The sequence below is a fragment of the Neoarius graeffei genome, chromosome 1 (assembly GCF_027579695.1).
Source record: "Neoarius graeffei isolate fNeoGra1 chromosome 1, fNeoGra1.pri, whole genome shotgun sequence".
Taxonomy (NCBI): domain Eukaryota; kingdom Metazoa; phylum Chordata; class Actinopteri; order Siluriformes; family Ariidae; genus Neoarius; species Neoarius graeffei.
In genome coordinates this window covers 124,514,055-124,529,554 of record NC_083569.1, presented here as the reverse complement: position 1 = coordinate 124,529,554, position 15,500 = coordinate 124,514,055, and the positions used below count along the sequence as shown (strand labels likewise).

Here is a 15,500-nt window from a genome sequence, read left to right as displayed (position 1 = left end):
TTATATTTTGTAATCAGTACACAATAATGAGACAGGTCTCTAATTTTTAGTAACCCAAGGTCCCCCTTTTTCAGTAATAATGAGAGACTTGCTCTTGTCAACTCAAAGGTAGCATCCCAGAGTTAAAACAGTCCATAAAGACTTCCCATAAATCTTTTCCCAATAATCCCCAAAAACTCTTATAAAATTCTGACGGGAGGCCATCGATAACAGAGGAGCATCCATATGGCATTTCCTGAACTGCCTTTGACATTTCCTCCATCATGATACAAGTTTCAAGAGAAGTTACTTGTTCCAGCCTCAGCATAGGTAGTCCTTCATGCATCTCTTCAACTGAAGAAGGGTTGCAAGTTCCAGCACTGAAAAGATTCTCATAAAAATCCATAGCCAGTTTTCTCATTTCGACAGGGTCCTCTGTAATGTCCCCATTGGGCTGCTTAAGGTGCAACATCAGATTTTGTTCCCTCACTTTCTTTCCAGTTTAAAGAAAAAGGACGTAGGAGCATCCCTGTCTTTGAGCATGGAGATCTGTGCCTTTACCAGGACTCCCTTTGCTTTCTCCTGTAGAAAGGAACCTAGAGCTCTCCTCTTGTTCTCTAGCTTTGTAATATTACTATGATTGTTTCTATCTCTCATTTCTTCCTCAACCAGTTTGATTTCCTCTTCTAGTCTTTCTATTGTGCTCTTCTCTGCAGCTGATGAATGTGCCATGATGAATGTGCCAGGACAGTAAATCCTAATTTGCCCTTTCCCTACCTCCCACCACGAGATTAAATCCTCAAATTCATTCTTGTTTGATCTCCAGTGTTCCCAAGAAGCTTAATATTACTCACAGAGTAGACCTTCAGATTCTGTTTATTTACAGGATGAAATAATGTTAGTATGCACAAAGCAGTGCTGGTTGTTACCATTTCTCCACCACACCACCCAAGGGCACCACCTTGTCAATTCTTGAGGCTCCTTCTCAGTTATCACACACTCTTTCCACTTCCTGTTCATTGGCTATATAAAGCACATGGTGCATTATGTTCATTGAGAAGTCTTGCCAACTCTTGCCAAGTTCTGACCCTGTGTATTGTTATTGCCTCATCATGTTTAATGCTTTCCTTGCCTTTTTCACTGGATATTTGGATTTGTCCTCTGATCTTAGGAATCATGTGTACAGTATATTTGTGCATGACCTTGGCTTGTTTATCATCACATGTCTGGGTTCTACTGTATCTGTAGCTGTCTGTTGAGTTAGCCATCCTCTTGTTGGTGGAAGCAGCACTCAGCACACATCACTGTTGTGTTCCTCTGCTAGCTTCCTGTAGCTGTGGGTATAAGATCTAAAACCTCCTTCAAGCCACATGTACTGTGTGTACCTCCACCAGAACATCACCTTGTCATGGTATGGGAGCTTACATGTCTCGATGAGCCTGAGAGCTCTGCTGTATATCATATTGGACAGGTCGAGGGGTAGAGACCAGACTAAGATGATCCCTGGTCCTCCAGGTTGGGGGTTGGGCATAGGGCGAACAACCCCATCCCGTAATAAACTGTATGTGATCTTCAGAGCTACAGTGGTCCCCAGAGGTCAAATGCACAGGCTCACACGGAGTGACATGCCCTGCATTGGCCAACCACTGTCCCGCTGCCTTGTGGGTAAGTCGAAGATGGCAAAGGCTAGGGGAGCACACCCTGAGAGAAAAGGAACATGTGTGGCGGCGTGCGACAGGTGGTTCTCCAAAAGACTGGAGTTCCAGCAGCCTCCTGCAGCTGTGGAAAAGTGCTGGTCGTCTTGGGCTTTCCCTCGCCACCAGGTCCCACCCTCTCACGGTGAAGAAGTGCTGCTGGGACATGGGCACCCCCAATGGCACTCTAAATAATGTCTCTGTGCAGGTATCCACCTCTGCCTCGGTGAGACCAGCAACCGGAAATGGAAAGTCAGGTGGTGATAGGGTGTCTGGTGACAGGAGCAGGTTTGAATGCACTGGGAGCTCCTAGTCAGATCCCTGCACGCCAGCAGCACAGGGCTATTTATGGTTGCCAGCAGCTGGGCTGAGTGGCAGCTGCTCTAGGCAGACCCCTGTGTGACTGAGCAGCCCTATTTAGGAGCCACACTGCTCACACCAAGTGGGGAGGGTCTAGAAAAGGTGGCCTAAACATTGCCCACTCAGAGTATTCTGGATAGGCTACCGCACCTATCGGGACATTCCACTCTGCGGTCAAAATAAATGCAAGAACTGTCCCTCTTAAACTGGCAACATGGAACATTCGAACCCTGCTGGACACCAATGATGAAAGACCTCAGTGAAGAACTGCACTCATTGCAGTGGAACTCAACCGCTACAACATTGCCATTGCCACTCTGAGTGAGACAAGGTTCCTGGATGAAGGCTCCCTGAAGGAGGACACCTACACCTTCTTCTGGAAGGGATACCCTGCAGGAGGACAATACCAGCATGGTGTAGGACTTGCAATAAAAAATAGCCTCCGACCAAGATTCACTGAAACACCGATTGGCATAAGTGAAAGGCTCATGTCACTCAGGATCCCTCTGGCTAAGAAACGCTATACTACCCTCCTAAGTGCCTATGCACCAACACTACCATCAGGGGATGACATGACAGACCGCTTCTATCAATCACTAGATGAGGCTCTCTGTCGTATACCCAAGGAAGACAAGATCCTTTTGCTGGGCGATTTCAATGCTAGAGTGGGGAAAGACAACAAGGTATAGAGTGGTGTCATTGTTGGGCATGGAATTGTCATGTCAATGCCAACGGTCTGCATTTGCTAAGCCTCTGTGCTGAGCATGGCCTGACCATCACAAACACACTCTTCCAGCTCAAAAATAAACACAAGTCATCCTGGATGCACCCACACTCCAAACATTGGCACCTGCTGGACTACATCATTGTGAGATGGTCTGAGATAAAAGACATCTTACTCACTCATGCAGTGAGAGGTGCTGAGTGCTGGACAGATCACCGATTCATCATGACCAGGCTCCTGTTGAAAGTACGCTCTGCTGTCCATCTCCAGAAGCCAAGAAAGAAGAAGCTGGACTGTATCCAGCTAAAAAAGGCTGAGATCCGGAACAGCCTCCATCCTGGTCTGGCTGAAAACCTGGAAGACATTGAGCTTCTCCTGAGCATAGATGACTCCACTGATGAGAAATGGTATTCTGTGAGCTCCAGGCTCTATGAGGCAGCTTCACAATCCATCGGGTACAAAGGCAGAAAGCAACAGGACTGGTTCTGTGACAACACGGGCACAATAACTTACATACTGAAAGGCATGCACAAAGCATGTAGTGCTGTCCTCACAAATCCTACATCAACTGCTCTCCAGCAAAAATGGCAAGAATCCAGGAGAGAGGTGCAGTCAAGATTGCATGCCCTGCAGAATGAGTGGTGGATATCAAAGGCAAATGAAATACAATCTCATGCTGACAGAAATGATATGTACAACTTTTATGATGCAGTGAAAATGATCTATGGCCCAAGAAACTGCTCCATCTCCCCCCGAAGTCTGGTGATGGTATCACCCTCATAAAGGACCAGAACCTGATCTCAAAAAGGTGAGCAGAGCACTTTCAAGCTCTGCTGAACCAGCCCTCCCCAGCAAATCCCTCAGTCCTGGATGAACTACCTGTCCGCCCCACCATCCAAGACCTTGACCATCTACCAACCCTTGAAGAGGTTCATCGTGCAGTAAGGTCGCTAAAGAACAAAAAGACCCCTGGCCCTGACAACATCCCTGCAGAGATCTTCAGACAGGGAGGCTACCTCTGCACCCGTGCACTTTTCCTCTTTATCTCACACGTATGGAAGACCGAAACAGTCCCTCAGCAGTGGAAGGATGCTAACATCATCCCCATATTCAAAGGCAAAGGAGACAAGTCCCTCTGTGGCAACAGCCGTGGCATATCACTCCTGGCTGCTGCTGGAAAAGTCCTGGCCAAAGTTATGCTACAGAGGCTGGTGAAAAACATCTCAGAGGAATTGCTGCCTGAGTCTCAGTGTGGGTTCAGGAGAAACAGGAGTACTGTGGACATGGTAGTCACAGCACGGCAACTCTAGGAGAAGTGTAGGGAGCAACATCGAGACCTCTTCATAGCCTTCATTAACCTGTCAAAGGCCTTCGACACAGTTAACAGGGAGATCCTATGGAAAATCCTTCTGAAGTTTGGCTGCCCACAAAGGTTTGTTAACATCCTCCAGCAATTTCATGAAGGCATGATGGCACGTGTGACCATCAGAGGCCAGTAATCCAAGCCATTCAGAGTGTGCACTGGTGTACATCAGGGGTGCATCCTTGCTCCAGCTCTTTTTAGCATTTTCCTCCTGTGTGTGACACTACTGCTCCACAAGGACATCGAGAGAGACAGCGGAATTACCTTGGACTTCAGACTTGACAGGAATTTGTTTAATATCCAAAGGCTCTAAGCGGCCACAAAAGCAACATCTGAGCACATCAGTGAGCTACAGTATGCCAATGACTGTGCAGTCGTGGCCCATACACTAGAAGCACTGCAAGTCACCCTTGCAGCTGCTGCAAAGGTGTATGGCAGGATGGGGCTTTCCATAAATGTGGCCAAGTCTGAAGTAATATGCCAGTGGGCCTCTACTCCTCCACTCCACTCACCAACCTTCACTGTCTCCGACAAACCACTTACAATAGTGGTATCCTTCAAATACTTGGTCAGTTTCCTTTCTGACGACTCCAGCATCGACAGAGAGATACAAAACCGGATTAAACGTGTCATCTTCCTTTGGCAGACTCAGAAAAAGGGTCTTCCAAAATAAAGACCTCAAACTCCACACCAAAATATCAGTCTATCTGGCAGTCGTCATCACAGATCTCCTCTACACCTGTGAGGCGTGGACCCTGTACAGTCACCACCTCAAGATGCTTGAGGCTTTCCATATCAGATGCCTCCAATGCATCCTGGGAATAACCTGGAGTGACTGAGTGCCCCATACTGAAATCCTCTGCAAGACCAACTGCGTCAGTATGGAGGCCATCATTCACCCAACACCAACTTCGCTGGCTTGGTCACGTCATCAGGATGCCGAAGGAATGCCTACCTCACAAGGTGCTGAATGGCCAGCTACATGTTGGCTGCCGCCTGGCAGGGGGCCAGAAAAAACATTACAAAGACCAACTGAAGACGACTATCTAAAAGTTTGGTTTGAACCCAAGCCAGCTGGAGGACATGCTCCATCTGGCGGCAGCTCTGTCAGCAAAGGGTGCAGAAGCTTGAGGAGGACCGAGGAGACCGATGGACCAGGAGACACTTGAAGAGACATGAAGCCAGTTCCACACCCATACCCCCAGTCAGTGCCCTTAACTGTTCTGTCTGCGGCAGGCAGTATGGCTCACGGATTGGACTTTATAGTCACATGAGAACTCACAAGTAGCAGAGGCAGGATTGTCATCATCTGATACGACGGACATCCTTAAGTAACTGTGTGTAACCATGACAAGGATACAGCGTGGTTGTTTCTACTTCAGATGCAGACTGAAGACTGATATCTTTAACATTTCTAATAAGATTTAAGTAATCACCAATGATGCAAATTAAAACAACTGTAATAGAGAGAAAACTTTATTATCCTGTGTAATATTATATTAGCTAAAGTAATTACTTCACCTTTCTTTCTCTCTCTCTGTCTGTCTATCTCTCAGCTCTTGCCCACAGACCCCCCACCAAAGCCAGACCCCATCGGCTCGGAGACTGTAGTGTTCTGGGGACTTCGTCTCTGGCAAGTCGTGGGGATTTTCTCCATGTTTGCCCTCACTGTCAGTAAGTCTGTTTACAGGAATGTGACATTGTTGAATCAGGAATCGTGCTTGTTACCATTTTATTACAATATTTTTTAAAAAGGAAAAAATTTTTACCTGATGTTGCAGAGTGACATCTCTGGGCCAATAAAGGTGTGTGTAAATAAATAAATAAATAAATAAATATTAGTGCTTTATTAAGGGCGGCACGGTGGTGTAGTGGTTAGCACTCTCACCTCACAGCAAGAAGGTCCTGGGTTCGAGCCCAGTGGCTGATGGGAGCCTTTCTGTGTGGAGTTTGCATGTTCTCCCCACGTCTGTGTGGGTTTCCTCTGGGTGGTCCAGTTTCCCCCACAGTCCAAAGGCATGCAGGTTAGGATAATTGGTGGCTCTAAATTGACCGTAGGTGTGAATGGTTGTTTGTCTCTATGTACCAGCCCTGCAATGATCTGGTGACTTGTCCAGGGTGAACCCCGCCTCTTGCTCATAGTCAGCTGGGATAGGCTCCAGCTCACTCACGACCCTGTACAGGATAAGGGCCTCTGCATGCTCTTGCGACAAGGCTTTCGCAGATAGCTTTTCGCAGACAGTTGTAATTTATCGTTGAGCGGGGAGTAATAGGCGTGCGCAGTGTTATTCACCGCCACAACGCAAGGGGGCGCGAAGTCACGAAATCGCTAGGAGTAGTTGGTGGGTGTGGTTAGTGGAGTGTTTATCCTCCGGTTACTTATAATGACTAGAACTGGAGTCGTATAGATGTACGTACTTCCTCACTTCCTCGATCAACCGCTCTTAGTGCTGCTCCATCTTCGCTCGTGTTTTTAAAAATGGCGGTCGTGAAACCAAACCAAACCGGGAAAGTAGGGAAGCGGAAGTGTGTGTACAGCGGATGTAGAGTGGACCAATCAGAGCCCTCTTGTCTGCGACGCTGTCTGCGAGGCTTCTGCGGTGGTCACAATTTTTGGGAGGTGCACGCAGAGCATCTGCGAAGGGGGGGGGCTACGCAGACGCCATCTGCGATGCCATCTGCGAGGACTGCATTGTCAGCATAAATTGGCCTTAAGCGGTTACAGATAATGGATGGATGATTAGTGATTTATTTCATTTTTTTAAAATTACATTTTCTTGTAAACCTAAATATCAGCCTAGTTTAAATCACTTAGCACTCAGATTTGTTGTCATGGTTACACTCTAACACCCCAGAGCTTAGCTAACATTAGCATTAGTTCTTTAGAAATAACTGTGTTTATGTAAATACATACATTTTATTTATAATATTTGTAAAAAAATGAAAGTTCACCAAAGTGCTATACATACAGTAGTAAAGGAAATATAAAACAAAAACTTTAATAAAAAGTTATGAAACTTATTTTATTTAAATATTATAAAATAAACATGACAAGCCAAAGTTGCTAACATCTATCTAATTCTTATATTGCGTACTAATTTAAAAAAAAAAATTCAAGTCAGTACTACGTTAAGCTGAAGAAGTCGCATGGCTAGTGAAGATCAAGTTTGTGATTGGTTGATAAAATTTAACTTGAATTTGGCTCTGCCCTTTTACTCAGTAATCATGAGAGGTTTTGTGTCTGATTAGTTATCTAGTAAAAGAATGAGATACGATGTAACCATGATAACAAGCGTAAATAGCACTTTCGGCCAGGTTAATATTTACACTTAGCACTGCAGAACAGGATAAAGCGGCTAGAGATAATGAGATGAGATGAGATAAAATTTTCCTTAAACGAAATGTAAATATTTACAGGCAACAGTGAGAGGAAATGCTTTAAAGAAATACAACAGGAACAGAGCAAAATAGCATGCGCTATACCAGATTTTACCATCGTAACAATTGTCTCGTCTCGTCTTCTTCCGCTTATCCGGGACCGGGTCGCGGAGGCAGCAGTCTAAGCATGGAAGCCCAAACTTCCCTTTCCCCAGATACCTCGGCCAGCTCCTCAGGAAGAACACCGAGGCGTTCCCAGGCCAGCCGAGAGACATAGTCCCTCCAGCGTGTCCTGGGTCTTCCCTGACCTCCCCAGGGAGGCGTCCAGGAGGCATCCGAAAAAGATGCCCGAGCCACCTCAGCTGGTTCCTCTCGATGTGGAGGAGCAGCGGCTCTACTCCGAGCTCCTCCCGAGTGACTGTGCTTCTCACCCGATCTCTAAGGGAGCGCCCAGCCACCCTGCGAAGGAAACTCATTTCAGCTGCTTGTATCCGCGATCTTGTTCTTTCGGTCATTACCCAAAGCTCATGACCACAGGTGAGAGTCGGAACGTAGATCGACCGGTAAATTGAGAGCTTCGCCTTTTGGCTCAGCTCCTTCTTCACCACGACGGACCGGTAAAGCGACCGCATCACTGCGGAGGCTGCACCGATCTGCCTGTCGATCTCACGCTCCATCTTTCCCTCACTCGTGAACAAGATCCCAAGATACTTAAACTCCTCCACTTGAGGCAGGACTTCTCCACCAACCTGGAGAGGGCAAGCCACCGTTTTCCGGTCGAGAACCATGGCCTCGGACTTGGAGGTGCTGATTCTCATCCCAGCTGCTTCACACTCGACTGCAAACCACCCCAGTGCATGCTGAAGGTCCTGGTTTGAAGAAGCCAACAGGACAACATCATCCGCAAAAAGCAGAGATGAAATCCTGTGGTTCCCAAACAGGATTCCTTCCGGCCCCTGGCTGCGCCTAGAAATTCTGTCCATAAAAATTATGAACAGAACCGGTGACAAAGGGCAGCCCTGCCGGAGTCCAACATGCACTGGGAACAGGTCTGACTTACTGCCGGCAATGCGAACCAGACTCCTGCTCCGTTCGTACAGGGACCGGACAGCCCTTAGCAAAGAGCCCCAAACCCCATACTCCCGAAGCACCCCCCACAGTATACCACGGGGGACACGGTCAAATGCCTTCTCCAGATCCACAAAGCACATGTGGACTGGTTGGGCAAACTCCCATGAACCCTCGAGCACCCTATGAAGGGTATAGAGCTGGTCCAGTGTTCCGCGACCAGGACGAAAACCGCATTATTCCTCCTGGAGCCGAGGTTCGACTATTGGTCGAATTCTCCTCTCCAGTACCCTGGAGTAAACTTTCCCTGGGAGGCTGAGAAGTGTGATTCCCCTATAATTGGAGCACACTCTCCGGTCCCCTTTCTTAAAAAGAGGGACCACCACCCCAGTCTGCCACTCCAGAGGCACTGTCCCCGACCGCCACGCAATGTTGCAGAGGCGTGTCAACCAAGACAGCCCCACAACATCCAGAGACTTGAGATACTCAGGGCGGATCTCATCCACCCCCGGTGCCTTGCCACCGAGGAGCTTGCAAACCACCTCAGTGACTTCGGCTTGGGTAATGGACGAGTCCACCTCTGAGTCATCAGCCTCAGTCTCCTCAGTGAAAGACATGATGGTGGGATTGAGGAGATCCTCAAAGTATTCCTTCCACCGCCCAACAATGTCCCCAGTCGAGGTCAACAGCTCCCCACCCACACTGTAAACAGTGTTGGCAGAGTACTGCTTCCCCCTCCTGAAGTGCCGGATGGTTTGCCAGAATTTCTTCGAGGCCGACCGATAGTCCTTCTCCATGGCCTCCCCGAACTCCTCCCAGTTCCGAGTTTTTGCCTCCGCAACTGCCCGAGCTGCAGCACGCCTGGCCTGCCGATACCCGTCGGCTGCCTCAGGAGTCCCGGAGGTCAACATGGCCCGATAGGACTCCTTCTTCAGCTTGACGGCATCCCTTACTTCTGGTGTCCACCACCGGGTTCAGGGATTGCCGCCACGACAGGCACCGGAGACCTTGCGGCCACAGCTCCGAACAGCTGCGTCCACAATGGAGGTAGAGAACATGGTCCACTCAGACTCAATGTCCCCTGCCTCCCTCGGAAGCTGGGAAAAGCTCTCCCGGAGGTGGGAGTTAAAGACCTCCCCAACCGAGTGCTCGGCCAGACGTTCCCAGCAGACCCTCACCATACGTTTGGGCCTGCCAGGTCTGTCCAGCTTCCTCCTCCGCCAGCGGATCCAACTCACCACCAGGTGGTGGTCAGTTGACAGCTCAGCCCCTCTCTTCACCCGAGTGTCCAAGACATAGGGCCGGAGATCAGATGAAACGACTACAAAGTCGATCATCGACCTCCGACCTAAGGTGTCCTGGTGCCACATGCACTTATGGACACCCCTATGCTCGAACATGGTGTTCGTTATGGACAAACCGTGACTAGCACAGAAGTCCAATAACAAAACACCACTCGGGTTCAGATCGGGGAGGCCGTTCCTCCCAACCACGCCCCTCCAGGTGTCACTGTTGTCGCCCACGTGAGCATTGAAGTCCCCCAGTAGCACAATGGAGTCCCCAGTCTGAGCACCCCTCAGTACCTCTCCCAGGGACTCCAAGAAGGCCGGATACTCTATACTGCTATTTGGCCCGTAGGCACAAACAACAGCAAGAGCCCTCTCCCCAATCCGAAGGCGCAGAGAGGCGACCCTCTCGTTCACTGGGGTAAACCCCAACACATGGCGGCTGAGCTGGGGAGCTATAAGCAAGCCCACACCAGCCCGCCGCTGCTCACCACGGGCGACTCCAGAGAAGTGGAAAGTCCAGCCCCTCTCGAGGAGCTGGGTTCCAGAGCCCAAGCTGTGCGTGGAGGTGAGCCCGACTATCTCTAGCCGGTACCTCTCAACCTCCCGCACAAGCTCAAGCTCTTTCCCCCCCGCAAAGTGACATTCCATGTCCCAACAGCCAGCCGCTGTGTCCGGGGATCAGGTCGTCGAGGCCCCTGCCTTCGACTGCCACCCAATCCACACGTAACAATTGTATAATGATATAATGGTGTAACTCTGATTAATTTAAATTCATTTTAACTGTAATTGAATTGAGTAATCATTAACGTAGGGAATGTTCTGGAGTCTATACAGCTGGATTCAGAGCGTGGTATGTTGTAGGTGAAGTGATGTGAGGTTCCTCTGACATATCTTCAATCTGGAGGCACATAAATCTCATAATTTATATGGTTTATATTAATGCACATTGAGCTGTGGATCTACAAGCAATGCTTTCTTTTTCCTTTCAAGGATTTATCCTAAAAATCTGATTTTCTTTTAGATTTTATCAGACAACATCAGAATGTGACGTTTTTAAAGATTCCTCTATGTTGTGTGTTTTGCAGCCATCACGCTGTGCTGCATCTTTAAATGTCGAGTTCCTCGCACCAAGAAGGAGATCGAGGCTCGTAATGCTCAGAGACAGGCGGCTAAGAGCTATGCTGACACACTGGAGACCGTTCCACCACTCAACGAGCTCACTGAGATACCAGGAGGTAAAATCACATACGCACAGATTCACGAAAAAATACTGATTTTAAACATGAATTTATTTATTTATCCCTGATGATCAAGCCTGAGGTGACAGTGACAAGGAAAAACTCCCTCAGACAACACGTGGAAGAAACCTTGAGAGGAACCAGACTCAAAAGGAAACTCATCCCCATCTGGGTGATAACAGATAGCGTGATTATAAATAACTCACTCCTATAACTGTGTCCTATAGAGTCACAAAGTACAACTGTGTAACCAGGAAATTACTTATAGTTTAAAAGTAAGCCTGTTTTGCTGAAGTTATAAACTGTTCATTGATGGAGACTTGAGTGCAAAACTGTTCATGACAACTGCAGTCCTAAAGTTAGCATGGTGACTGGAGTCCCAAATCATTGTAGCATTACTGTAAGTGTCCAGAGTGTCTTCTAAGTGCGACTTTCAACTGTCCATATGGGATCGTCCTCCACAGGAGTGATGTGATGAAACTCCAGCCAGACATAGGGCATCAGGATGGATCACGCAGGTTTGGAGAGCAGGAGAGTTTCAGCATCACTGGTGTCTCAGGATCGATATGTAATGAGAGAGAGAGAGGTTGTTAGGTATGTCCAGTGTCATCTAATGGTGAAGTACCTTGTGTGCTGAGTACAAGCAGGGACTCCGGCAAAACTAACTATGACAGCATAACTAAAAGGGGAGAGCCAGAAGGTAACACAGGCATGAGGGAGCCCCGGGACATAAAGCAGCCAGCCACTACACCATCAACAAACTCGAGTGAGCAAGCGAGTGGGGACTGACAGCGTCCATACATCCCAGTTTACCAAAACACTCTGTCTGAGGACCCTCCAGATCTTCACCTTTACCTCATAAACACCATTAACAAAAGGCTTGAGTAAACAGATATGTTTTCAGCCGAGACTTAAACGCTGAGACTGTGTCTGATTCCCGAACACTACTTGGAAAGCTGTTCCATAACTGTGGGGCTTTGTAAGAAAAGGCTCTGCCCCCTGATGTAGCCTTCACTATATGAGGTACCAACAAATACTTAGACAAAACTTAGACAACCTTTATTGTCATTCAGTATACAACAAGTGTATACCAAACGAAATTTCGTTGCAAATTGGCTCAGCACAGAAATAAATATGAAGAGTATTAAATTAAATTATGCAGCAGCAAAAATATTATAAAGTGCAACAGTATAAAGTGACCTGTGGAAATTGTAATGTTCAAGTTATAAACAGAAGTTTAGAGTTTGGGTTTGGAGTTCAGGAGTCTGGTGGCCTGGGGGAAAAAGCTGTTACAGAACCTGGTAGTCCTGCACCCAATGCTGCGGAACCTCTTTTCAGAGGCTAGAGAGGAGAACAGTCCATAATGAGGGTGTGAGGGGCCACTGACGATGTTTCTGGCTTGAGACATGCAGCGCCTTGGTGCAATGTCCTGAATGGATGGAAGAGAAGTCCCAATGATTTTCTCTGCTGTCCTCACCACTCTCCTCACAGTCTTCCAGTCAGAGGCACTGCAGCCTCCACACCACATAGAGATGCAGCTGGTTAGAACACTCTCTATGGTGCTTCTGTAGAATGTAGTGAGGATGGACAGGGGCAGGTGGGCTCTTCTCATCCTATGCAGGAAGTGCAGACATTGCTGTGCCTTCTTGACCAGTGATGCGGTGTTCACAGAACAGGTGAAGTTGTCTGTGATGTGCACCCCCAGGAACTTAGTACTACTGACCACCTCCACGGCTGTATTGTTGAGGAGAAGTGAAGTCTGGCTGGGTTGTTTTTTCCTGAAGTCAACAATGATCTCTTTAGTTTTGTCCATGTTCAGGATCAGGTTATTTCCCCTGCACCAGCCCACCAGCTGCTCCACCTCCTCTCTATAGGCCAGGTCGTTATCGTCCCTGATGAAGCCCACCACTGTTGTGTCATCCGCAAACTTCACAATGTGGTTGCTGGTAGCCCTGGGGACACAGTCGTGTGTCATCAGAGTGAACAGCAGAGGGCTCAGGACACAGCCCTGAGGGGAGCCTGTGCTGAGGGTGATGACACTGGAGGTGTTCTGTACGACCCGCACTGACTGTGGTCTTTCAGTGAGGAAGTCCAGCAGCCAGTTGCATAGGGGGGTGCTGAAGCCCAGGGGACCCAGTTTGTTCACCAGATGCTGTGGAATGATAATATTGAACATTGAACTGAAGTCCAGGAACAGCAGCTGCACATAAGTTTTCTTCTCCTCCAGGTGTGCAAAGCTCAGGTGAAGAGCGGAGGAGATGGCGTCTTCAGTGGAGCAGTTTGGCCAGTAGGCAAACTGGAAGGGGTTGGATGTGGGAGGGAGCTTGGAGGTGATGTACTCCTTTACCAGCCTCTCAAAGCACTTCATCATAATGGGAGTGAGTGTGACAGGCCAGTAGTCATTGAGTGATGTGATATGAGGTTTTTTTGGCACTGGGATGATGGTGGCAGTCTTGAAACATGATGGGACTTTGGCTTGATCCAGTGAGGTGTTGAAGATGTCCGTTAGAACATGAGTCAGCTGGTCTGTACATTCCCTGAGCACCCGACCAGGAATATTATTGGGGCCTGGGGCCTTTCATGTGTTGACTCTCCTCAGAGTCCTTTGCACCGCCGCTGTATCAAGACAAAGTGCCTTTTCATCTTGATGGGGAACAGCTTTCACTGCAGGGTGTTATTTAATGCCTCAAACCTTCCAAAGAAGTTACTGAGTTTATTAGGAAGTCCGCGCCATCATCACACTCGGGAGGGGCTATCCTGTAGTTTGTGATAGTCCGTATGCCTTTCCACATATCCCTGGTGTTGGTGGTGTCGTGGAAAAAGTCCTGGATTTTTTTTACTTTGAGCACGCTTTGCTAATCTGATAGTCTGCACCTTTTGATCTAAGTAGGCGTGGTGGGTCATAAAGGGCCAGAAGTTCGCTCAGGTACTGTGGTGCGAGACCATTCAGTGCTTTAAAGGTCAATAGTAGTATTTTATAAACAATACAAAATTTGACTGGGAGCCAGTGCAAGGTTGCACGAAGGTCAAGCAACACACACGCACACACAAAACAGGCTAATAAAGCTAATGAGCACTGTGAGCATTATTCTGCAGCCAAAAATGCTAATAATGATGATAATGTACATTAGCAACACTTATCAATGCTAGAGGGTTTTTAGGTGAAATTCTGGACTGAGATGCTAACAATGCTAAGATTTTAAATAATCACTGATAAACAATGCTCAGAAGTTTTTGTCTTTCATTTTTAAATGGTTGTGGGTCAGTCAAGAACAGAAAACTAACTCTTTACACCAGGTCATTCTGCTAACTTTTACAATAGCTTATTCCGCTCTTTCACCAGCTCATTCTGATAACTCTTTATGTTATTTTATTCTGGTAACTCTTTACACTAGCTCATTCTGCTAACTCTTTAGCAGAATGAGTAACAGAATGAGTTAGTGTAACTGTTTATACTAGCTCATTCTGCTAATTCTTTACAGTAGCTGTGGCTTGACTGTATTTTCATCACACTGTTTCCTGTTGTTTTCTGTTCTTCTTTTTCTGAGTCTGATGCTCTATCTGTCTTTGTGTGTGTATATATATATATATATATATATATATATATATATATATATAATTTTTTTTTTGATCCTTCAGTGATTCGTACCGTCTCTGAGCATGTGCAGACGCGTGACACTAATCAGCTTCCTGCACTGAACGAGGAAGACGAACCAACCAATCAGAGCACTCAGAATGAGACAGGCTAAAACTCTCTCTCTCTCTCTCTCTGTCTCTCTGTGTTCATGCTTTATCTTGTCTCTGTATGTCAGACTCAATAAACTCATCTGTCACTCTTCTTCTCTTTGTCGCTTTTCTTCGTCTGTTCTTTTTTACTCTGTTGTGTTTCCCTCTGATAAACCTGTCTAACCCTGAGCCTTCACCAATAATCAATTTATTCATCAATGCTCAGTGCTGTGCATAAGTATTCACCCCTCAAACTCCCCCACATTTTGTACTCTAACTGAATTGGACTTTGTTGATATTTTGCAACTTCATAACACATCTAACATTTCAATGTGCAATTTGTTTTTATTGTTGGTGATGGCAGCAATTTTCACATCTCAGAATGAAATCTGAGTGTTGACTGGGCTATTGTAACACATTCAGGTTCTCCAGTGTAGCTCTGGCATTATGTAAAGGGTGGTTTTGTAGTCAGCTCCACCCAGTTTCCTTGCTGAATAAAAGAATCCCTGCAATGTGATGCTACCACCACTATGCTTCACAGTAGGGATGGTGTTCTCAGGGTGATGATCAGTTTGATTTTCCTGCCAAACATTCCAAGGCCAGAATATTACACTTTAGTCCCCTCTTTTTTTGCCACTGTTCCATGTAGTCCAGCTTTTCCATAAAGCCCTCTTTACCTAC

At 47.2% G+C, this 15,500-nt stretch overlaps 1 protein-coding gene across 1 annotated transcript in view; it reads left to right on the top strand.

Moving 5' to 3' along the window:
• Window positions 1–14,842, top strand: part of tmie (transmembrane inner ear) — a 30,564-nt gene extending 15,722 nt beyond the window's left edge. Inside the window, exons 2-4 of the mRNA XM_060926564.1 lie at window positions 5,677–5,794; window positions 10,941–11,090; window positions 14,733–14,842. Coding sequence (XP_060782547.1) covers window positions 5,677–5,794; window positions 10,941–11,090; window positions 14,733–14,842 — 378 coding nt within the window. The remainder of the gene's footprint in view (window positions 1–5,676; window positions 5,795–10,940; window positions 11,091–14,732) is intronic.
• The last annotated feature ends 658 nt before the right edge of the window (window positions 14,843–15,500 follow it).